General features: G+C 40.3%; 1 protein-coding gene across 2 annotated transcripts in view; it reads left to right on the forward strand.

Moving 5' to 3' along the window:
• DEPTOR (DEP domain containing MTOR interacting protein) overlaps positions 1-25,619 on the forward strand; it is a 77,913-nt gene that overhangs the window by 15,882 nt on the left and 36,412 nt on the right. For both annotated transcript variants that reach the window (XM_054270152.1, XM_054270081.1), the window contains 3 exons: positions 9,260-9,438; positions 11,431-11,554; positions 17,128-17,306. In XM_054270152.1, the coding sequence (XP_054126127.1) occupies positions 9,260-9,438; positions 11,431-11,554; positions 17,128-17,306 (482 nt within the window). The remainder of the gene's footprint in view (positions 1-9,259; positions 9,439-11,430; positions 11,555-17,127; positions 17,307-25,619) is intronic.

Raw genomic sequence — 25,619 nt, forward strand, 5'->3', positions numbered from 1 at the left:
TTATTATTATTATTATTGCCTTAAGTGAGAATTAGAAATCTTTTCTCCAAAACTTTGTCTAATTCTTTCATTAGGATCCCTCAACATTACTTAAATAGCTTTTCTTGCTCTCTGCTTTCAACTCACCTGAAATATTATAGACAGCAATTCTGCCCTTCTCACTTTTTGTCTAGGTAAGGCCAGACTTCCAATCCAGTATCTTTTTCTCTCTGCTCATGAAACTGGCTCGTCATTTCTCATACCAGAGTAGAGCTACATTGCATCTCTTTGAGCTGATCATTCTTGAATGAGATGTCACGAATGAGATGTTCTGTAGTAACAGGTACAATGACATAAACAACTGAATTTCCCATAATCTCTGGAAACATCTCTGTTAGTAGAATGTGAGGTTTCCCTTGATTTCTGCATGGTCTCACCCTTTACCCAGTAAAAGTTTCACTACTGCATATTCAGCTATTTCTTACTCTGTTGCTTTTAGACTCTGAGTTCCCAGTTTTCAGCAGAGCATTTTGTTGTTGCATTTTATAGTTTTACCTGTTCCTCCGTGTCTAGTTATGAACTGTGAAGGTCATCCTCTAACAATTTATTTGCCTCTAGGCAATCCAGTCAAATGGATCATTACCTTCAGTGTTTAAAAATCTGCAGCAGTCTTCCAGCTTTGTTTTAAAGTTTAGTGGTCAACCACTGTATTTCAATAGACTTCTGGAAGATGGGAAAGAACTCTCTTGAATCATGTCTTTGGCCAGTGCAGCATCCTGCATATTGTGGTATTGTGAGCTGGAGGAAGTAAAAAAGCATGTATCAGTGTCAAAACATGATAGATTTTTTTTTAATTTAAAGAAATTCAATGCAAAGTGCCTTTTGTAGTGAGTACTTTTACACTTACTGCTGTCACAGCTTCCTTCAAAATAAAAATAAATCCTAGAAATGCAGACATAATAAACATGAAAGATAGGAAGCTATTAATCTAGAATGTGAACACATAAACAAAATTTGATGGTTTTAATGAAACATATTGTATATTTAAATAATATTGCATCTGTATTCATTTCAAGATGGACCTACATATTTGTTGGAAGTGAATAAAAAATTTTGAGTCATAGCCCCAGTACAAAATCAAGTTTGTTAACAATTGTACGTAACACAAAGCATTTTATTACTCATTATCTTACCTGTGAGTTACTGGATATTTATGTTTAACGACAGTCATGATTCAGCACAGTACTTGGATAAGACTTTTGTGTGGAGATGAAAAACAATTGTGAAAAGCAATTGAGATATTACTGCAGTATGACACTTTATTAATGATGAAGGCAGGTTTTTTATTCTTGCCTTCAGCAGGGTTGCCAAGGACCACTGAAAGAAGTCCAAACAGTTGGTGCTCCTCTGAGAAGTGCAGAATATCAGGGAGAAAATCTCCTGCAGGTCTGTGGTTCTCAGGCTGAGAGCAGCCATTCCTGGGAGGACTTTGAGCTCAGAGTTACCCATATAATGTCCCAGCAAAACTATTTGTCACTTATTGACAAGGGTGGGAGAAATACCAAACTGCGCTCAAGATTAGGCACTTGACTGATTTCAGTTCTCCCATGGATTTGTTGGGTTATCTCTGGCACATGACAAGCCCTTTTGCTGTTTGCACTCCAGGCTTGTTCAATACTGCTGCATTCTGGTCATTACAGATTTGCTCTTCCCCAGACGTGCTGAGGGATGAGTGTTCTTGTTTCTCAGGTGCTCTGAAACTTTCGGCTCACAGTGCAAGTGCCTACCAAGGTTAAAGTCAGCTTTGCCCTCTGGGTAAAAGAGGTGTCAGCCTTGCTGCACAAGGGACCTCAGCCTGTAACTATTTTGGTTCCCCTACCCCCATGGCATGCAAGGTGCATCCAGGAGAGGAGTTGTCACACAGCAGGGCTTTCTGGTACCCCCAGCTGTTTGCGTCCTTGGGGCAGCCCCTCTTCTTGACTCCAGTGATGCAGGCCTGTAGCTGAGCCTCCTCTTTCCCAGCTGCAGGTCTGTCTCTCCAGGTTCCTGAATGGCAGTGCTAGAAGAAATATCTGTAGCAGTAGAATTTGGGCTCTCTGACTTGTATTTTCCCTGTTTAGCCCATTTAGCATTTCAAAGGAACATTCTCTTTTTCCAGCCATGTTACTGAGATAACAGGCCTGCATTCCCTGACACAAATTTAATTGATTTTCACTGGCCTCCCTTGAGACCTTACTGCGTCTTCCTGAGTTTGCTATCCATAAAATAATTCCTTTATTGAGAGGTATTTTTGCATAAGTCAACAAGAGCTGGTGAGCTTATTACCATGTTAATCCAGCTATAGGACATCTGTAATAACAGTTCTGCTATGTTTTTTGGTCTGTACTTTGAAATTTTGGTGGACTTAGTTTAGATTTGGGGAAATATCCTTGCAAAAATTAATCCTCACAGTACACATTGATTTAATAAGCCTAAGAATATCCATGTAATGGAGACACAGAAAATTAATGTGGATACAAAACCTAGTTGATTGATATTAGCAAAGATGGCTTGGTTTTGAGTGAAAAGTACATCAGTTCTTTTGGGGATCCATCCACACAGTACTATCCCATAGAGGTTGGCCTGCATGCATTTGTCCTGTGGTGCATCCCAGCTCATCCATAACTGAGTGAGAAGCACAATTATGTCTGACTTCCATTTAGAGAGGGAGGGCTGTGATTTGCTGAGTTGTGACAGCTTCAGCCGCAAAAGTGAGCAGCCTGACTGAGACAGGCAGTCTTCTGCTTTCCTTGCAAGACTAGGGGCAGGTGAAAAAAAATTGCCTGTATTCTGTGTTTTCCTATTTATAAACCCCAGTTTTATGCTTTCCAGCAAGACTTTCTCTCAAGGTTCAAGTGCACAGGCAGTTAGATATAATATTAATGTTTGAACACATTTTACTTTAAAGTGAAATGCAAGTGAAATGGCTTGGCAGGCAGGGAGATTAGTCACTTCACAGCTTCTGTAGGTTTTACAAGGGATCTCTAGTTTTATGACAGATCAATACAAATAAACAGATTTAATTTCTTCTGCAGTCTGGGGTACTCTGGAGGCTGTGGCTCTGAATTTCTGGCCTGAATTTGTGGGCTGAAAGAGAGTCTCTGAGAGACATCACGTTGATTTCACCCCAGACCGTGAGCAATGCCTGTGTCTGTTCCCCAGAGTTTGCTTTGATCCCTGACAGTGTTAGTAAGATATTATGAGCATTGAGGATGTCCTTGTGCACCTTTGGTTGCAAGCTTAGTGGCCTTAGTACTTTCTGAATGTATTAAAAAAGACTTCATAAAAGAGGCAGCCACAATATTTTATTTAAAGCCACAGGGACACTGGTGAACTGTCATTTCTTTGGAAGCTTTAGGATTTCCTCTGCAGTGCACCAAGAGATGGTTTATGGCTCTGTGTTCTGGCATCTTCTCACTTTGACTGCATACATGGCTGTGGGCAAAAAAGGGGAGCTTATCACAGTGATGTGAACTGCTATCAGGAGCTGCTTTGAAAACACTCTTTCCTAAGGTATTTGAAATGGCAGAATTCCTGCTCTGCTACAGCTACCAAAACCAGAAATATCTTCATCCTATTTCCAGTAAGACCCCATGTTTTAAAGGGTAATTTAGCTCCTGTGAATATCAAGTAACAGAATGAAGTGATTGCAGAGCTGAAGCATAAATAGAAAGAGGAACAGGCAGCCTTGAAACGCTGACACTTCAGCTGAGACTTGGCAAGCCCAGCTGGAAATGCTTGTCCCAGCAACACACACTGCATTCACAGAGTACCTTCAGGATTGCTTCTGTGTACAAAGTTCATATCCTCACTGACCTATTTTATTTTTTTGCTGACAGTGCAAAAGCAAAAGTTTAGTATAAAGGACATTTTAAGTAGTTTTTTCCTGGGTGTGTGTATATACACAAATGCCACCATATACTCATTTATTTTGTAAAGAATCAGGTGTGTAACTGACTTGTAAGTTTTGAAGTTCAGTGGGACTTCTGCTTCTAAGTCACTGAGATGCTTTGGAAAATGTGATTTTTTAGTAAGATGCCTTTCTACCATCCTGTCAACAGGTCATATGCTTATGTTAGAAACACCAAACTTTGTGACCTCTGTGAGAATACAAAACTGTTCTATTTCAAAAAGAAAGGGGGAATTCTACCTACCAGTGGAGAATGTCAGATGTCCCTTGAGAAGAGGTGTGAAAAATCTGTGCTCTTTGGCCACCATGAATTGTCCTGATCTTTGGCAAGATGCTTCTTTTGTCCATGTATGTTTCTCACAAAGGACATCACGACTAGTTTTCCTTGGAAATAAGTAAATCCTTCTCTTACAGAAGTTTCGTATGTACATGAAACTTAGGAAAGAATTTTAAGATGGCAGAAACCACGTGCAGGGCTTTGCCTCTCTGCATATAGCTGCTTATTTTCAAGGGATCTAATACAGTTTTGTTCAGTTTACCCAAATTTGATACAATTGTAGTAGTTCAATGAATGCTGCCTGGCAGTGCTCAGTCTGGGATAGTCACTGCAGCCAAGGGTGCTATGCAAGGTGTAACACACCAGCAGTAACCCATGAGCATGCCAGAACTCCTCAGCAGCAGTTGAGCATGCTGAGGCAGGACGTGCATTGTGCTGTGACTAATTACATCATCAGTGTGTATTGTTCAATAATTAGTAAATTCTGATAGGGATTTCTATTTTAAGTGATCTCCTCACTGGTGTTCTGTTCTTCCATTAAAAAACACATTGTTTCATCCAAAGCATTGTGGGCAGCAGTTTGGGGGAATTGATTCTGCCCCTCTACTCCCCTCTGGTGGGACCCCACCTGGAGTGCTGTGTCCATCTGTGGGGTCCTCAGCACAGGAAGGACATGGACCTGTTGGAGCTGGTCCAGGGAAGAACCCTGAAGATGATTAAAGAGATAGAGCACCCATTGTAAAAACAGAAACACAGACTGAGAGTGTTGGGGCTGCGCAGCCTGGGGAAGAGACCTTATTGTGGCCTTTCAATATTTAAAAGGGGCTTAGAAGAATGATGGGGATCAACTTTTTAGTAGGGCTTGTTGCAATAGGACAGGGGTAATGGTTTAAATTAGAAGAGGTAAATTCAGACTAGATATAAGGAAGAAATTTTTCCCAATGAGGGTGGTGAAATCCTGGAACAGGTTGCCCAGAGAGGTGGCAGATACCCCATCCCTGGAAACATTCAAGGTCAGCGTAGAGGGGTTCTGAGCAAGTTGATATAATGGAAGATGTCCCTGCTCATGTTGGACCAGATGACCTTCAAAGGTCCTTTTCAGCCCAAACTGTTTGTGTGTCTGCGATTTTATGGTTCTATTATATGCACATTTCATGTGTGTGATTGTCTCAGGAAGGCTGAAAGATGTGAAAGGGTGGAGCACATTATGAAAGTTTTCATACCATGTTGTTTATTTAGAGTGTCAGGGACCTGTTCCTTGCACATTTTTGAGCTCTGCTAGGACAAGCATAGGGACTATATAGGATGTAGGAACTGGCAGATTAATTATTCATAAAATTACCTGGGAGAGCAGGAAGTTTTTGAGTTTTTTTCACTTGTAGAACTCAAGATTGGATAATGCATTGTAAGATCTATGTTAGCCAAGCACAAACTACTAGACTTAATAGAGGGAAGTAGCTGGGTGAGATATTTGGACTGTGGTTCAGTTAATGATATGTATTCATCCAGCATGTTGGCCTTTTCTGGGGTTGGAAAGGAAAGCTAATTGTGCAGGCACTGTCTCATAAATCCTTCCCCACTGGTTCAGAAAAGAGGCAAGGAACTTCAGAATGCATAATGCCTCTGGTGGAAATAAAAATGCCCCCATGGGTGAAAGCCAAAATGCAAGTTTCATGTAGCTGCAAGAGCAATTTCATCCCAAGTTATGTGTCATTCTTCATTTCTGGGCAAAAATTTAGATGTTTCCATTATCATGAAACCGCCTAGTGGTATCTGAACAAATAACATTGTTCCAGAAAGCTCTGAACACATTTACTGCAAAGTAGGAGCAGTGTGTTCCAAGTTACCCTGTTCCATGCTGTGTAGGAGGAAGACACTTCTGTTTGCAGCAAGAGTCCCTACAGATTGTCAGGAGCAAATCCTGTTTAGACAAGCCCCCAGGAAAACTGTTCTGGCATGCATGCTTGCAAATACAGCCTTTATTTGTTGTAAGCATGAGTAAGGGCCATGGATATAAATTTGTAAATATTAAAGGCTTGCATATGCCTGTTGAGCTTCACAGGCAATTGCTCAAATGCTCTGGATCTCACTCATGATGTTTTCCTCAGGTAGGGCAGACTGTAGCCTCACATGCAAAATCTGGCAGGTGATCTTGAATAATATAAGGAATTATATATGGGTGAGGTAATAGTACACACAAAATTGGTTTCTGGTGTTAAGCTATTAAGTTGCAGAAAGTGGGTCAGTATTTCAAAGGCTTGTTGAATCAAGGTGTCCCCCTATCACCCCTTGTTGTTTGCCTGTCTTCTCCCCCTTCTCCTCTCAAACTGGTCAGGGTTTGTCAGTCAGCTAATTCTTTTGAACAGCTCTTGAGAAAAACTTCTTCTAGTGAGAAAAATGTGTTTGATGCTAAGTTAGGTGTTTTCCAGTCATCATGCAGACTAGCTGACAGAAAGTGATTAACATTACTTAAAGGGAAAACATCAAGGACTTCGGGTGAGAAGCCTGCTTCTCAGTGCCAAGGGATAAAGAATTTACCACTTCCCTTGAGTATTGGTTCCACTGTATAATTGTATGCACTGGTACATTTTATTCCTTTTTATTCCATTTGACTTGGCTTCTGAAAAACACCTCTGAGCACAGACACATTTTTTGAATTCCTACCTGAACCTTTGATTAGCACACTGCAATATATACTCAATAACTTTACCTGAGGCTTCTATATTTGTAATTTAAACCATGTACAGTGTCAATTTATTGAGCTACTTCTCCTCCATAGAGTTTGATTTTTAGCAGATTTGTAGAAGTGAGGGAGCCTTGACAAAGAAAACAGTGCACACCACCAGAGAGAAAATCTGAATTCCTTTTGTGTTATTCCAAAAAAATAAGCCTGGACATAAGTCAGTATGGACATAATTGGCATAGACTGCAGGGGAAATTCACACATTCACGTGGAAATTCAGGTTTTTTAAAGGTTACGTGGTCATGTTTTCTTTGACTTAATGATTTTGAATCCTCTTAGCAAATTTGGATCCACTTTAGCGAGAGAGTGGAAATAATTCAGATAATGAAATGCCTATGAGTTTTATAAATATAGACAAAAAGGTGTAGAGAGGGACCCTTTTTCTGAGTGAGGCAAAAGATTGTAGTGGGAACCTCTGTCTTTTGATATGACAGAGGAATTGAAATACTTATTAAGCCCACCAACTGCAGGAGAGCCTGCAGCTGGAATTTAAGACATAAACACTCATTTCTGGGGCTCTTGGCTACTGGCATGTTTGTGAAATGTCAGCCCAGTCCTATGCTCCTATGCAACATGTGGACAAAGAATTTTGTAGAAGGGGCTTTTCCTCTTGTGCCAGATGAGCTCCATCCATTCAGACTTACACTGCTGACTGAAAGCTGGATTGGGCTGTCTGCCTTTGTGTGATACACTCTTTTTCTAGTTTTGTTCTTGCAGGTGTGACATAAGACCAGATGAACATTAACAGAACCTGGAATGTATTTTAATTATAAAGCTCCATCAGACATACTGATAATTGCATGTTTTATAATTAAAACTGTGAATGCTTTTCTTTCCAAGCATAGTGACAGCTGTTAGAGCACATCTGGAAAATATGCTTTAAGCAAAAGTATTTTAGCTCAGAGAATTTCACAATCTGTGGGATATTTATCAGCATTTCTTTCCAGAATACTAATCTGATTTAACAGTATTTTTAATATAAAAGTCTTGGTTTTTTATAAATGATGTTTGCAAATCTGGCTTTGAATTCACATCCCAGATTGGCAATTCCAGTGTACTTCAAGGCTAAATGCTGCAGAACAAAGCATTGCTTTCCTACTATTTTTAGGCAGAAGCCTACATTAATCTTGTCTGATGCCCTAATAAATTTCCTTCATTGATTTCAGCCAAATATTTTCCCTTTTTATGATTTCAAAGAGAAATTATTGTTTCATACTGGAATTTTATTGAGATGAAAATTTCTCATACTCCTGCTCTATGCTTCTTGAGGCTCATGTCAACACCTTTCTGTGCTATTACCCTTGTACCTCCTACAGTTATTATAGCATTAGTCACGACTCTGCAGTCAGTGAGAGTGTTTACAAGGTAGGACATTGGCCACTTGGAAATGAACAGCAATGTTTCTGGTTTTGATAGGAGCGCAAGCATTATCATTTCTGCACTTTACGCAGAACTGTTCTATAGGCATTAGAAAACCAGATTTTCTCATATGATTCATTAAAATGGAACAAGAAAGCATAAAACTTCAAACAGCTTTAAAATTTCTATCTGCTAATTTATTGATAATGTTGCTTATTTTGTTTATTTGGGAAAAAATGACTAAACATAAAGATGCTGAACCCTAAAACTTCATGGTATTACTTTAATCAGGATCTTGCATTGTGACTCAAGCACCTCAACCAACTTGCTTTCAGGATGATGAGAGAGATTTTGCAGAGAGCATTTGTGAACAGATGCCTAAGCGAGAAATCAGTTTCCTTTATTTGGAGTAGGAGGCAACTTTTTAATGATAGATTACACTGTGTTGGAGCAGCTTCACACCTGAATTTTAAATCACAAGTGCTATCCTTGTTGTGCAGTTGGAGGCAAAATGCAGTTATGCAACCAAGCAAGAAGCTACTGCTGCAAAAACTAATGAGATTTAAAAAAATCTACAGCAGCAATACTATAAAATAATATGGAACACATTAGTGGTAATGTGGGAAAATTAATTCCAAATTATTGACAGTTTAATTGACCTATGGGAAGTATTTTAATGGAGGAAATATGCTGTGCTGTTCTTGAGTTTTTTAAACTTTTCCACTGAGCAGAAAACAAATTTTTCCAATTATGGGGTTTAAAGTTGTAACAAATGGGTGCTGTGGGTTCCCTGGTTGTGAGATGCCAGCACTGGATGTGTGACTTTTCTGCCCAACACCTGCAAAGTCCGTGCTGTGAGGAGGGTGTGGGTGCCACTGCTCTGCTCTCATCCCACTCTTGCTGCCACAGAGGCTCTTTGCAAATGATCCTTACACGGTGATTTGACCCCCAGGCTCCGACTGCACGAGGAAAAGGTCATCAAGGATCGGCGACACCACCTCAAAACGTACCCGAACTGCTTCGTTGCCAAAGAGCTGATTGACTGGCTGATCGACCACAAAGAGGCCTCTGACAGGGAGACAGCCATTAAACTGGTGCAGAAATTACTGGATCACAGCATTATCCACCATGGTAAGTGCAGTATTACCTGCTGAAAAGTTCTAAGCTCAATTTATTGACTGCTGTGAGACAAAGGGAAATCCCAGTCCTGCTCTTCAGCCAAGTGTAGGACAGGTAGGATCCTTTCCCTGCCAGGTATGGAGCATCTCTTGAACTGTGCTGTTGTACAAGGTCACCTGTGTCCTGAAGGAGATGAGAGCCTGAAGAGGTGTGATGTTCCCCATGGCAGGGGGGAAACTTATTGGAGACTGTGATGTGTCTCCAGAGCAGCCCCAGCTGGATCATATCCCCCCTTTCCTGCAGCTCTCATTTCCCTGCTCCTAAGAGCACAGTTCTCCAGCTGAAAAACCCATCTGAAAATTCAGCCAGCAAAAAAAAAAAAAAAATCATTTTTCTCACGTGGATTAGTTCCCTGGCCCTGGCCCTCACAGCAGCTGCACAAACATTAGTGCTGGTACAGCTGCAAGAAAGTTAGTGGTCTGGCTGTGCCCTGATTAATTTTCTCCTAAACTTGTTGTCTATTTGAGATCTGCTCCTTTCAGCTTCTTGAATAACAATTTATGCTGATGGAAAGACTTCCAATTCACTGGTAGCATTTAGTTGCCTTTTGGGGGCACAAAGAGGCTGGGAAGCACATGAGCAAAGAAGATCCAAGGCCTCCATTCCAAGCCTTTAGTATTACCCATTTCAGAATGGCAAATGTACCATTTGTTTCTTTTTAAAGAGAAAACTGAGTGACTATGAACAGTCGAATGTTGACTTTATGCAGAGGTCACTGTATGTGCAGCAATGCTGCTGCTGTCAGTAGTACATGAACAACACCTTAATTAAAGTCAGAAATGCACATATTGAATGAGTGCCACTTCTACAGCTTCTGCTCAGCTATTAAATGAAAATTCTAGGTTGTTATGGAAACTGGGACTCACGGTAGATAGTTAAAGAATAAAGTAATTATAGGGTATTCAAATCTGTCTATTTAATCCTCTATGGAGAAAATGCCAGTGAAGAGTTGCGTGGATGCCTGAGTGACTTAATTTAATTGAGCAATAGATATTTTATTGCTGAATGCTTGTTGAAAGCTCTAACAACCTTCAAGCATTTTCTGCCCTACCATCCAACTGAAAACTGTAGAAGAAATTTTATATATATATGTGTGTCTAGATATTAGAAATGTAACAAGTGTTTCTTGAAAATGTTCATGTATTACACTCTAACAAAATACTTTGTGAAGAGAGCTTGGGCAGGTAAATTCAGAGAGATTCTGTCAGGTTCTGCAGGATGCTTAGAACATTCTTTCAAGTGCCCTGTCAAGTGAAGGGACACCAGTTCCTGCTTCTGTGGTGCAGAAGGTTCCCCATGTATGTGGGTTGACAGCTGTGCTAGGAGCATCTTGCTTGGGATAGCTTTCCCATAGGTTTATGCCCTTGATGGGGCTCTGTTCTGCATTTACAGGAGCCCATGATCAGCTGTGGTTCTACAAACCTAATCTGGCATTTCTTGGTGTGCCCATGTTGTACCTACCATTTGCTAGCTGGCACGGCAAAGCAATTGAGACAGTTTTAAGAAGGCAGAAGGCTTTGGTTTTAACTGTTTCTTTAGGAAGTCTCAGGTTTCCTACAGCACTGCTAACTGATAGGAATAACTTAAAGTTTGGCAAACCTTAAATTATTGGGCATTCTAGTCTGGTGGCCTTTTAAACGAACAGGACACCAGATTGTTTTCATCAAAAGGTTTTCTGGGTATGTAGTGGAGGGACGCTTTTTTGTTCTTAATGTTTGCAGTAATACTCACAAAACTGATGGACACTTCTCCCCCTTGCCAAGAAATTTGGTTACCTCTCAATGTTTTCTTCAGCCTTTCATTAGAATGGAGTAAAGCTGTGTGCTGAGACAGCACATGCTTGCTTTGAAGCTTAGCAGTGGTGCCTGCTAAATGGATCCTCTTACCAAGCTACTTACCAAGTATGTGAAAATTTTTTTTTTGTTTAATTATTTTATGTTTCAGTCTGTGATGAACATAAAGAATTCAAGGATGTCAAACTGTTCTACCGCTTCAGGAAAGATGACGGGACGTTTCCACTGGACAATGAGGTGAAGGTGTTCATGAGAGGACAAAGACTGTATGAAAAGTATGTTGCATTCAGTATTCCTAATATGTTGATAATAGTGCCACGTGAGGCAAATGATATCTGTTAATTTATTTTTGAAGCATCAGAGGCTTTCAATGCATGCAGGAATGGGTCTGGGAAATTCCATTACTTCAGTTGGGCATCCTTCCCTCTCTTATTTTTCTTTTGCTTTTCTACCATATTCACTTGAGGCATTTTGTTTAAAATCTGAGCCCCAGATTGTAAATACATCCTATATGAGAATTCAATGTGAATTGAAGCCCTTGAAATCTATTCTGTAAAAATAATTACAGAATTATTTGTCAAAATGATTCAAATAATTACAGAAATATTTTATATGTAAAAGCATAATTATAATTCCTAAAACTTCATTGAACAAGCAGCTACATGTCTGTGGAGACTCCATATCTTCACAGGGAGGTATGCTTTTAAATCACAGGTGAGATGAATCTTCAGTGTTCCAGTCTGCAAAGTTTCAACATCAGAAAAGTTATGTTAAAAGCAATTTCAAAAAACCATTAACCCAACCAAGAGCATCTGATTACCTAATTTAAACAGATTGTTTTACTGAGATACAAATATCCCACTGGATTACTTCCATCAAGTAACTAGGTATCATAACCATACTTCCTAATATTAAATTAAAGACATTTTTATTCAGGATGTAGAGATTCTGACATGGTACTTTCAAGCAGAGAGAAGAAAATGGATATTGGCATATGCTACAAATTAATGCAAAAGTTGTGATGTGTTATTTACCAAAAAGCTTGAAGTATTGCACTAGACTGAATACCACCCACCCTTCTGCTTGCTTGGAGCAGAAGTGTGCAGCAGCCAGAAGAGATGCTGTGTTTTCCCGATGAAGGAAATTTGTTTCCTTCTAAGAAAGAACTCAGGAAGCTCACAAGTTTAAAAGCTGATAATAAATATTATTTTCAAGGTTAGCTGGCTCTGAAGATCAGTTTGGTGAAAGAACAGTGAACCCAAAATATAAACAAATACTTGTAAATGCCACTCCTTTTGTTACACCCATCATATAGAATTCCCCAAGACAGAGTGACTGTGACTATTTAAAGGGAAAATGTAATAAATTGTACAAGACAGAAGAGAATGTATCACTGGAGAAAATCCTCCATTCTATGCTCTGGGACAGGTGAGATGAATCAGCTACCTTCAAACTCTTCTGTGTCTTACTAAGCACAGCATTTGCTCTTTACACTCAGTAAACATGCAGTGTCTGCAAGCCTGACCCATAGTCTGAAAAGCAGATTAGAGTGTATACAGTTCTTTTTTTAGTCTATATTTCTATTTCAATTATCCATAAGAAAAATAATATTTTGTTGGCAAGGCTGGTATCAATCTTGTGAATGTAAGGAGCCATAGTAGAAAGAACTTTGCTTCCATCACCATTTCTCTGAATGGAGAAATATCCCCAAACCAATGTCTGTGATCCAGTCTGTCTAACTCTGTAGTAGAAGGAAAACATTCATAACTGTAGAGAGTTTTCCTATCTTGGCAAAGGAGCACCTACCTGGCAAAGGAGTATCTGAATATAACTGCATCCTTATGAGGTGCTTGCTCCTAGGCAACATATTTGAAGGGTTCAGAAACTTTTAAAAACAGCCCTGAGTGCTCAATATAGTATAAATTAAAAATACCTGTCATTTCAAAACCAGTATGTGACAGTCAAAGGTAGTCAAAATTCTCCATGGATCATCGGAAGTATGTTGTATTCATGGGAGATAAGAAGGCATATCTGGGCTATCTGGGCTTCACTTTGTTTATTTTAGCAAATCCCCTGTACAGAGATTTCAGCTTTTGTTAGTTCCCTTGCCTATGCACTTTTATTAGCAACACCACAATTTCACTGGATGCACTTTGAACTCAAAATCTAATGCTGAAAGTCAGGAAGAGCTCTGCAGTGAAATATGTGATTGTGTAATATATCTGTGGTATCAGTTTGCTGATAGTCTTGAGAAAGAAAATATTAATTCAGTGCTATTAAAATAATTACTAAATGGCAGCAACCAGAGAAAAGTATTCGTGCACAAACATTAAGTCATTTACCAGCACATTCAACTTGTTTATCAAAATGCCTATGGGCCTGATTGCAAGAGAAATGCAGCTATGCCAAAGGAAATCTGTCCAACACATTTTGAAAATCTGTGTCTAATTTTGTAGAGTTTGCTGATCTTCACTAGGCTTTGCTAGTTTAAGACAGACATTATAATTATTTTCTGCTCTTTTCCACTCTCTGATTGGGGCTGGAGTACCACTAGGTTCAGAAGGCAAAGCAGTTTGTGCTTGCCAAAATTTTAGACATTACCCAATACCAGTCCAGGCAAATTTGTACCCTCAGTGGGTAAAATGAACCAAATGCTTTAGGAGGATCAACAGGTTGATGCATGGATATCTTAGGCAGGTTCCTTACCTTCAGACAGCTGTTTTGGGTAAATGCCTTGTTCTCTGCCCTGGGACATGGGAACATCAGGACTATCCCTCTGCTAAGGAGCTCTCTTTCCCATCTCTCTTCTGCATGACCACAAAGCTCCTTGGAACCTGAACTCTCCTTTCTTGTGCTTGACCCCCTTCACCCACTGTGGGCGTTCTCAGTGGCTGTACCTGTAGGATTGGAAGATTTAAAATCGGTCTCTGATTGTATTCTCCCTTTATTTGCACTGAAAATCATGAACCAGTTCAGATTCCCTGCACATTGTTGCAAATTTTGATAATCCTGTCTGTGAATAAGCTTTGAGGTTCAGGTTTATAACTAGAGATTAGTTAGAAAATTACTGGATTTCCTACAGTCTTGTCTGAAATTGTTGAATAGTTTATAAGATCTAAGGTTGGTGTCTGCTTTCAAGCTCTACAGGACTGCCCAGATAGGTTGAATGAGATAAACATGTTTCCTGTTCAACAAAACTCTCCCTGCAAATCTTTTATAAATCCAGCACGGACCTTTTGTAGCTTTAAAAAAAAATCAAGTTGTTGCAGGCATCTTATTTTTATGATGTTTGCAATTCTCAGTAGGGTTTGGTCAGACACACAAGATTGTTGTTTCTGGTGCAGTCATGTACAGGAGCTCTAAGTCATTTCATGATGCTGACATCAACTGAGATTTTTGAACCAGATTTCACAGTGAAAGAAGTGCAGATTTATGGTTTTAATTTCAGGAAATCTTTCAGATAATTTTGAGACTGCATTCTTGGAATCACTTTCAGTTTAACTCATCAGTGGTTGAGTTGCTTTTATCCTCTGGTATAGTTATTTTGATAAAAACAAGGTTAAAGATGTCCTTTGAAAAGGAGTTTGAATATTGGTGTTTGGATAAATGCATTCCTTTAATGCAGGACAACACCAGTTTTAGCAAATAATACGTTTTGGCATTAGCAGCCTCGTGGTTTTTTGCAACAAGGAGAAAATGGAAGAGTAAAAGGAAGTTTCCAGGTCTGCCTAATGAAAGGCCAGGCTTTTGATTGATGTAAATTGGTACAGTTTTGTTGACAGCCATGGAGTTACAGTGATTTACTTCAGTGAGTGACGTAAGTCCATGGATTGCTGTGTCTGGGCTTCTTAAACTGGCAATTTGTCGTGTCTGTTTGTTCACAAGTCCAAATCCTTTGCAGTGCTATTCTGGGCTTATGCAGAAGGGTGTGAAATGTCAAACTGAGTGTTTTTCCACTTGATATTTTTCCAGATTTCTTTTGTGTCTCTGTAAAAATCTAACCATTAGCACTGCCTTTTCAAGGACCTTTCTATCTGTGATTTCAATGAGGCAGTCAACTAATTATAGACTCATCAAAGAACAATTAACGTAATCCTAAGGATTTTTTATTTGGTGCCTGAAGAGCCTGGGTAACCACTTCTGGGTAGCCATGCAGCAGATGGTACAAAAAGACACAAGCCTTGGGTTTGCATTTCTTTTCTGTGGGGGGAAAAGCCTGGTGAACGAGACACATTTAAAGATAGTCCCTTGGAGCATAGTAGGTCTGTATTAGATGTGGTGAGTGTGGGACAAAATGGTGTGGAACAAAATGCTTGTAAATTAAAATATTAAAACATAATGAAGCCTGCAAGAATTCTGGAGTCAATACGTTGTCTTCAGCTAATGTGGCTTTCTCAGTTCTTACTCAGCTTAGAGGTTCTGGCAATGACACACCATCCAAACGAGCACCTCCTTGTGCTACCACTGACACAGCTGTGGCTGAGCAGCCTTGGCCTGGTTTGATGATATGCTACCTGGTGGTCAGATCCTGTAGGTTCAGGCCTCAGGTTAGTGCTCATTGAAGTCAAGAGAAGAGTCTTTTAGATGAAATAACAGAGGTTGGACCGTGTCAAACCTCTTCACTGTAATTTCAAATGAAACTTCTCTCTGTGTTCCTATGGCACAGATTTTTCTGATGCTTTCCAAAGGAGATGAAGTTATATTCTATAATCTCTGGATATGCTGTCAGTTTAAGAAGCAGATGGCTCTTGTATGGATTTATTTGAATTTCAATTCCTTCATCAGAAGGGCAAAGATTCAGCACTTCCAGAACATGACTGTTGTAGTTCAGATGTGCCCTTATTTCAAAATAGTTGTTGAAGGGAGGGGACCTGTTACTCTTACATGGAAAAAACAGTTCTTGAACTATTACTCTGAAAGTCTTACCACTAGTCCTATTATTAGCCTACAATAAATAATATAGTTATGAAAAATATTAGGTTAATAAGGATGCTGTGGTGCTCAGTCTCTCCCCAAAAAGTGGAATTCTGTATTACAAAGAAATGATTCTCATTTCTTCTTTAAAACTGCCTTTTGCATTAACAAAATATTGAGTCTTTTTTTTTTTTTTTTTTAAGACTGTGTCATTTGCATAGGTATCTTGAATAGAGAAGAGTTTTATTAGTATCCTTCAGCTACTCACATGCCAGTTGCTAGGAGATTTCGGGACATCTCATGATGTTCCTCTGACTGGTGTTACACAGAGCCAGCTGAGGCTCAGAGAACTGTGAGTCTCAGATGTTAAAACGTGTTCAGGTTCACGTGCAACTCGCTGACTGCAGCTGCATCATCAAATGTTGGTTGCACAATATTTATCCGCCCCCAATCGACGGAACTACCTTTTTTCCTTCTCTTGAATTTTCCTGCAGCTGTTTTAGAGCTTATGGAGAGAATTTTCAAAGTCATGTAAATGACTTTGGGGCATAGTCCTGCTAACTGTAAATATTAATTAAGAAGCTTTGAACACATTAGTTACATTCTGGTGCTTTTAGGCTAATTTTGTTTTCAATGCTGATTATGCAGTAACTTTTAGAGAATGTTAAACACAAAATAGGGAAATGAAAAACCCAAAAATCTAATTTTCTTTTAGGGGAAAAAACAAGAAAGCATTAACTTCACACAGGGATATAAAGCCTAAATTTCTTTACTAAGCAGTTTTCATTCACTTCCTAAGTAGATTGATAGCTTGAGGGAAGATTTAGTAAGTCAGTGAAAGCTTCATATGCATTTGCTTGATATAAATGAGATTTGCCAGAATAGATCTGGAACTGCTTTTCTGAAGAACCAATTTTCCCCCCCACCACGCCAGGCTGATGAGTTCTGAAAACAGCCTTCTGCAAGCCAGGGAGGAGGAAGGAGTGAAGTACGAGCGGAGCTTTGTGGCGTCGGAGTTCGTGGAGTGGCTGGTGCAGGAGGGCGAGGCGGCGACGCGCAGCGAGGCGGAGCAGCTCGGCCGCAGGCTGCTGGAGCACGGCATCATCCAGCACGGTGAGAAACCCTGCCCGGCAGGGAAACTGCGCTCGCTGCAGCACTGCCTTCCGCTCAAATCACACGGAGGGGTGTTGTGAGGGTCCCCAGGACGAAGTGAGAGATGAGAATTGACTCCAAGTTCTTAGAAGGCTGATTGGGACGGTGTTCACAGGGGTTTTCAGGTGAGGGAAGAGACGAGAATGTTGACTCCATGTTCAGAAAGCTTGATTTATTATTTTATGATATACATTACATTAAAACTATACTAAAAAGAATAGAAGGAAAAGTTTCATCTCAGAAAGCTAGCTAGGCTAAGAATAGAATAGAAAAGAAAGGTAACAAAGGCAGCTGCCTCAGACTCTCTGTTCGAGCCAGCTCCGCTGTGGTTGGCCATTAATTGCAAACAAGCACATGAGACCAATCACAGATGCACCTGCTGCATTCCACAGCAGCAGATAACATTGTTTACATTTTGTTCCTGAGGCCTCTCAGCTTCTCAGGAAGAAAAAATCTTAAGGAAAGATTTTTAATGAAAAGATGTATGCGACAGACTGATTTATTATTTTATGATATTATATTATATTAACTGAAAATTATATACTAAAACTATACTAAAGAAAGAGAAAGGAGACATCAGAAGATGTCTAGCAAAGAATGAATAATAAAAATTCGTGACTGACCAGAGTCCCGGCACGACTGGACTGGGATTGCTCATTAAGTTAAAACAATTCAATTAAACCAATCAAAGATGCACCTGTTGGTAAGCAACCTCCAAACCACATTCCAAGCAATCAGATAATTATTGTTTACATTTCTTTTCTGAGGCTTCTCAGCTTCTCAGGTGAAAAATCCTGGCGAAGGGATTTTTCATGAAATATGACAGTGATAGAGGGGCCCTTGTCTTTCTGATCACCATATGTTTAGGTTCTAAATCATTTCAGATTGGAGTCTAAGTAACTTTATTTAGTAGATGTATGGCTTTCTCAAAAGAGCATTGTATTCTGAAAATGCTTCCTCAAATGCAGAATATGGCAGGAATTTGAAACTGTGTAATGACAACTTAAGGATGTGGATGAAAATCAGTGCTCCTGTCTCAGAGTCTCTGCTGGTCAGAGTGACCCTGAAATACGTACAAGCCTCTTTTTCTCAGCCTGGCAGTTGGATAAGGAGTCAAGATTTTTCTGTTCTTGTCCTCAAGGTTGTTTATTATTTCTTATCTATAATATTCTTTCTCTGACCCACCGCAGATCTGTCTGGCCGGTTGGGTTGAGGCACACTACCTGCCCTCAGGGTGGTGTTATCTTTTTATACTAAAAACTATGTGTACAATATTTACCATAACTTCCCAATACCTATCACCTATGTTAGACAGTGAGTTTCTACCTTAAACCAATCCAAAAGTGCCAACATCACCCAGAACATGGAGGCTAGGGAGAAGAAAAAAGAAGGACAAAGCATGCCCAAATTCCTCCCATCTTGGGACCCCATTCTAATACCCCAAAAATCTATTTTCACCCCTTGACAAATGAACTTATTCTACTTAAACTCTCTTGACTTGTAATTCTTCATATAAAGGTGGTAATTTTCTCCATGGGTCAAAATCAAAGTCACAGGTGTCCTGGGCTCTGTGCCAAAGTCTCTGAGCTCCCCAGACAGGGGCTCGAGCCATCCAGGACAGCCAGAGGCGTGTCCTGGGTTCCGACACTCCTACACTTGTAGTAATTAACCTGTAGAACTTGCCTTCTGCAATGTATATAATTGAGGTAAATAGGTTTGTAAGGATCAAATAGGGATTAGAACCATAAGCTAATTTGTGTATGCAGGATAAAAATTTCAGGATCTGTGTATCTCTCTACTTGTAGGCAGAACAGAGCATAGTCTGATGCTAGAAAAGCAGCTTTTCCTCTTGGGCATGTAGCAGAGTTGTTCTAGTATGTTTGGGCAGGAAGGAGGATGTCACTTTTGGTTGAAGTGTTATTGTATTTGTCCTGGTGGTATAACTTCTTTGAGGCAGGAAACAAATATTTCTTTGTGGACCAGTATTAACGTGTCTGGCAAATACAGCTTCACCAAGAAGCTCTTTCTGTTAAGGGTGGAGGAGACAGAATTTTCTCTCTCTACTGCCACAAGGATGAAGAAATTAACACCCCTGGCCCCATTTTACATGTTGTCATTATCTGTTCTCAATGCACGTTGCCCTTCTGTGACCAGGCATTTCCCACCATAGAAGTGGCAGTAGCTGTGGAGCAGTGAAGGGGTGCCAGGAGATGACAACAGAACGGCAGAAGTTGTTACCTACATTACTTAGTGCACAATGGGAAAATAATCATATCATGGTGGTCCAAGTGTTGTTGCATTAAACCTAATTGTGACAGAGAGCAAACAGATGATACCAGCAGGCTGTTAGTACAAAGGTGCTGGATTGACTATATTGCTTGTTACTTCACGAGAAAACCTGGTTTTAATGAATAGAGCAAAATGGGCATGTAAGTGCCCTGCACAGTTCTGTCATGGTTCTAATCATGTTCACGTTAACTTGCAATTATTAGAAGCTACTTCTGAATGTTTACAGTGATCAGCTTCCAGTTCTATAATTACTCCTGTGCTTCCTATGATTTATGGGGTGCCAACTGCTCAGAACTTGATGGACAGGAAAGGTATGCTACCCCTCCTCTTTACAGCAGCCATGATTTCATTCCTATTTTTACCTGAACATTTTCTGTGTATTACATATGTGGTAAATTTTCTTTACTGTCCTGGGGTCCCAAACCAGGATGCTTAGAAAAAAAGTTTAAAAAAAAAATAAGTGAGATTTATGCTGATAAAGATGTTTTTTTTTTGCAGAGAAAATAAAGTCAGGACTTAACATTTGCTGCAAAGGTGGTTTTCTTAGATACTGAGATCTTTGCAGAGCTAAGAAAGGCAGGATGTGGCTTTTCTTGCAGATCAACTATTGTTTCATTAACTAAGGCAAATGCTCAGCAGGGCACATTTGCAGGGAAATAATTTTGCCCCTGTCAAGCCAGGTTTCAGGGGTCATTCCTGAGTGACACTGGCCCTGCTCCTCTAGGGATAGCCCTGGCCATTCTGCAGGTTTATCCCCTGCCCACCATTTTCTTGTAGGCAAGAGCATGTGCAAAGCTCCCCCTTAGAAAGAGATTTGAAACTCATGAAGTAAAGACAGGCTTCTGGGAATTAGTTGACTGCTGAGGAAGTGGTCTTCTCACTTGTCACCAGGTCATTTCTGCAAGGTACTGTCATCTTCCTCACCCAGTTTTTAATAAAACAAACATAACTGAGTGGGGATTTCACAAGGACTTGATGGGGATGTTGGGAGTAAAGTAAAACTGAATGATGTCCTTGAGATTTTGTCTTCTATGAGTGAACATCCCTTGTGCGCACTTTCTCCTTTGCAGAAGGAGATTTCATTCATTTCACTGCAGCCGTTCAATTAGACAGTGTTAGGAATATTTATGAAAGTACTGGCAGAATTAACATGGAGCTGGTTTGGGGTTCATCTTAGCAACTGGATATGATCTGTGCACATTGAAGATTTTTGTAATGCTGGCTTCCTCTGAGAAGGGAGCTCAAAATGAGAACTTCTGGTTCAGAATTAGATATATAAACTGCAAAACAGCAGGAAAGGTATTCTCTCCCCACACCCTATCTTACAGAGTTCTAGATCCTATTAAAAAAAAAAGAAAAGCTATTTTTCTGTGGCTTAGTACCATAAATTCATTTCACCATATTGTGTTTCCTTTGTTTTGTCTCTCATCAGCATTACCAAAATGTTACTGGACACTAATTGACATCCTTGTTGGCAGAACCAGGAGAAAGACTCTTCACTGAATAGCAGTGGAGAATAAAGCATTTCCTATCCTAAAGGCAATCTTTTTCTAGCAGTATTGCTTGATATCTACAATATGGAATAAAATAAAACTTGCTGTATTATTCTTATGAAGTATTTCTTACCCCACCTAAAGTAATAGAAAGAGTTGCATCAAGTTGCCAATCTCAGTAGTAATTTTCCAGCCACAACTGAATTACGCAATGTCTTTTTTCTAATACTGACTTTCATTTCAATTACTCGGAGAAGCTGTATTCTGCAGCTGAGGCACTGTATTCAAAATGGCTTCCTGACACATTTTTCTTCACTTTAATTGGTCAGACACCAACCAGGTTTCACACAGGAAACAAACACTGATGCTAAGGAAAACAGTGGTTTAAGAGGAATTGTATAAATGCTGCAAAAGCATCAAATTCTCAGCTTTAAAATAATCCTCCTGATCTCTTTGGACATATGTAACTATATGTATTTCACCCGCCATGCATGAAAATGATGAAATATATTTAAGTGCTGAATTGCTTCCTGCCAAAATCTCACTGGCCCACACCAATCTCTGAGATTTGCTCCATTGATTGAAGCATGGTGCTAATAATGCAAAGTTGTGGGTTTGATCCCCATATGGGCCATTCACTTAAGAGTTGGACTCAATGATTCTTGTGGGTCCCTTCCAACTCAGAATATTCTGTGAATCTGTGAAATCACAACCCACAAAACATCATTACCACCATTTCACAAATAGGACCCAGATTTCCTTTGCTGTGTATTGGTATCCCATGTAATATGGAATAAAGCCCCCATAAGTAGCAGGGAATTGTGCATTTTGCATTTCTTGAAGGCTAATGTTAGGATTGTAGTTGCCAGTAGTTACCTGGCATTTGTGAGCATTGATGGCCTTCATCCAGGGTATAGAAATAAAGACTGTGGGAAGAGTTATAAGTTTGGTGATGCACGTAAAGGCTGGGACAAAAGGTGTGCAGAACACATTTCTCAGCTGTAGAAAAGCCCATCTGGTGAGGTAATGTTAATAGATAAAATTTTCCTCCAGGAGACTGGATCTTTCTTAGTTCTTCTCCATATAAGCATAGTGGGACAGATTAGCTACTGTGGTCAAAATTCACATGCATCAGGAGAATTTCTCTGCCAGCTGCCAGGTGGATCAGGCCAAAGCAAGGATGGTCTGAGGGCAGGCGGAGGACAGTGTGAGCACCCCACACATAGTCACAGCCCTTTCTCATCTGAAAAACAGAGATACTGAGATGTCCAAGGACAAAAGAGGGTATTCACAGAGCTCTTTATGGAGTAATTTTTGGTCATAGTTGCTTATAGCCCTTTCTGAAGAACTTACCCTGCACCTGCAGCCACAACAGCAGAGCACTGCTGACATAACAGGCAGAGTCTTCCTGTCCTGCTCCAAGGACTCATTGGGTATGAAAGCTTGAGGGATGCAGAAACATCTGCCTGCCTTGCAGAAACTTTTAAAGTCTGGAATCTCCAGTGCTAAATAAGTTAAATTTTAATCTGGTTAATACTGTTAAGAGAAACCTGTTTTAGGATAGCACCTACAACTTGCAAGATGAATATTTGCATTTCTTCCATGGCAGCAACCAAATCATAGCTCATTTATTATTACTTTTCAATATACTATGGAATGTAAACACACAGGGATTGCCTTGTACCACAGATGGTACCATGTGTGCTGCCAGTTGAGCCTGTGAGAAATGGGGGCCTGAGCAGCCGAACTCATCTTCTCATGCCACATCACATTGTCTCTTTTGTAGTTGTGGTTTCCCAAGCTGCTGCTGACCTTCAAGTCCATGTGCTTGGTGTGATTTCTTCCCTGACATGCCCCCAGCATGTTCCCTGAGCAGTGACCACAACACGCTTAAGCAAGAAGCATTTTGCAGTGGCTGTCCACTCTGCTCCGAGGGGTTGGGATGTGGATTCCCAGACTCAGACCAGCAGCAGAATAGGTCTGGTGGGGCTCTGCTCTCCTGAATGACTGAGGGGTCTAAGAGTCTATTTTAGAGATGACAGCCTGGCAGCTATCTTCTTTGGAACCCATGGTCTACCTGGACTTCAGTAAAGCCTTTGGTACAGTTTCCTGTGATGTTCTGCAGAAACTGTATTCCCATGGTGTGGATGGGAGCACTCTTCACAGGGCAAAAATATGTCTGGATTGCCAGGCCTGGAGTATTGCCCAGGGCTCAGTATTGGGGCCAGGACTCATTATTGGGGCCAGCCCTCTTAATTATCTTTGTTAAGGAGATCTTTATCAAGGGATCAAGGGCAGCAAAAGTGACTTTATGAATGACACCAAGTTGATTGAGAGTATTGATCTTCTGGAAGGTAGGAGGGCTCTACAGAGGGATCTGGACAGTCTGAAGTGGTGGCCCAAGGCCAGTCGTGTGAGGTTCAACAAGGCCAAGGGCTGGGTTCTGCTCTTGGTCACAACAACCCCATGCAAGGAACCCCATACAGCACTCCAGGCTTGGAGATGAGTGACTGGAAAGGTGCCCATTGGAAAAGAAGCTGAGCCCAGATGGCCAAGAAGGTCAATGGCATCCTGGCCTGCAGGACCAGGGCAGGGATTGTCCCCCCCTGTACTCGGCACTGGTGAGGCCACATCTGGAATCCTGTGCCCAGTTCTGGGCTCCTCACTTGAAGAAGGACATTGAGGGGCTGGAGTGTGTCCAGAGAAGGGCAACAGAGCTGGGGAAGGGTCTGGAGCACAACTCAGGTGAGGAGCAGCTGAGGGAGCTGGGGGTGTTTGGCCTGGAGAAAAGGAGGCTCAGGGGAGACCTTGTCACTCCCTACAACTCCCTGAAGGGAGGCTGGAGCCAGATAGGGTTGGTCTCTTCTGCCAGAAAACAAGTGACAGGGCAAGAGGAAAAGACCTCAGGTTGCACCAGGGCAAGTTTAAGTTGGGTTTTAGGAAAAATTTCATCTCTGAAAGGGTTGTCTTGAATTGGAACTGCCCAAGGAAGTGATGAAGCCGCCATCCCTGGAGGAATTTAAAATATGTGTAGATGTGACACTTAGGGACGTGGGTTAGTGGTGAACTTGGCAGTGTCAGGTGAGTGGTTGAGCTTCATGATCTTAAAGGTGTTTTCCAACCAAAATGATTATATGATTTTGTTAGTGCTAGGATTTTTTGATGGCAAGAAATATGAGGTAACATGTCTTAGACATGGTATTGGCATCTTTGGCCTCCACCCTCCTTTAAAATACGTTTCAACTTTATAAAGTTTTATTGAGGTAATTTCACTAGATCAGACTTGGGGGGTTCAAGGTAGACATGTGTTCTGCTGGCTTAGCACAGAAGCAGGTGCTTATCTCCTTTCAAGAGTTAATCTTTTATCTGCAAACTCCACTGTGCAAATTACTTTCCGACATGAAAACCAGCACTTTGTAGTGACTTAGTGAGAGCAGTAAATGTTGACACATGCTGTGTCCCTGTCTCTGCAGAAAGTCTTATATCTATATTTAATTGTCCCTATTCTTTGTAAGGACTCTATACCTTTACACAGCAGATTTTTCTTTCTGAAGATGATCAGGGCATTTTGTTTTAAACATCAAGACACATGATGCAATTGAAAGTTTGTTATAATTGTGGACGTGGATTAAACATCTAACAAAATATTATCTCTTGCTTTTGTTGAAAAGCTTTCCTTCTCCTCTGAAATTGCTGTGAATAATGACGTATGTGCTGCTATATTTACCTTAGATGTCCAACTGGTTATGATTAGCTGAATATGGTTCACTTGCAAAGTGAAAACTTGCCATGTATGTGAAATGTACTCTTCCTTAATTCAAGATTTCTCTTTTGAACGCCTTTCTTAGAAATATCAACTGCAGATAGAAGCTTACAAGTATCATTGAAGCATACCATAAATCCTTGACTTAATTGATCATATGCTTTCTTCTCCAAAATCAACATATATATTTTTCAAAACATTTTTTTAGTTAATCTAAAACCTGAATCACATCAGCTCTTGGATATATGCAAGCTTTCATTATGATAAAAATTATAAAACATCACATTTTTACAGATGATGCCTTGATTTATATCAGTAAAACACAAGCCTTCAGTTAGTCTATGATGTCCTGCAACACAACTTTGTTTTTATAAATCCTGTTGCCCCTGTGCTGATGCCAGGCAGAAGCACTCAGTTGTGTGGCAGTTCCCATCTGTAGGGAACTGTAACCTCACCCACAGTAATTCAGCTGCTTATGCTAAATCTGGAGACCACTTTGCATATTTTTCATTATTTTGCCCCTCTAAGAAGTTAAAGAATAAGAACTTTGTATGTAATTGTATAAACCCCGAGATCCTTAGTATGTCAGCTTCTCATTGTGCTCTTGCAGTTGTCTTTATCTACAGCAGGAATGGATTTGGTTTTTGAAAGAGCCACATGCTTTATGTAAATAACATATGAAAAATTCTTTTCATATTAACTATAGAATTTTATTTTTCTGACAGAGAA

The sequence above is a fragment of the Melozone crissalis genome, unplaced genomic scaffold (genome assembly GCF_028551555.1).
Source record: "Melozone crissalis strain CALT ecotype California unplaced genomic scaffold, PUWL_Pcris_2 ptg000002l_1, whole genome shotgun sequence".
Lineage (NCBI taxonomy): Eukaryota > Metazoa > Chordata > Aves > Passeriformes > Passerellidae > Melozone > Melozone crissalis.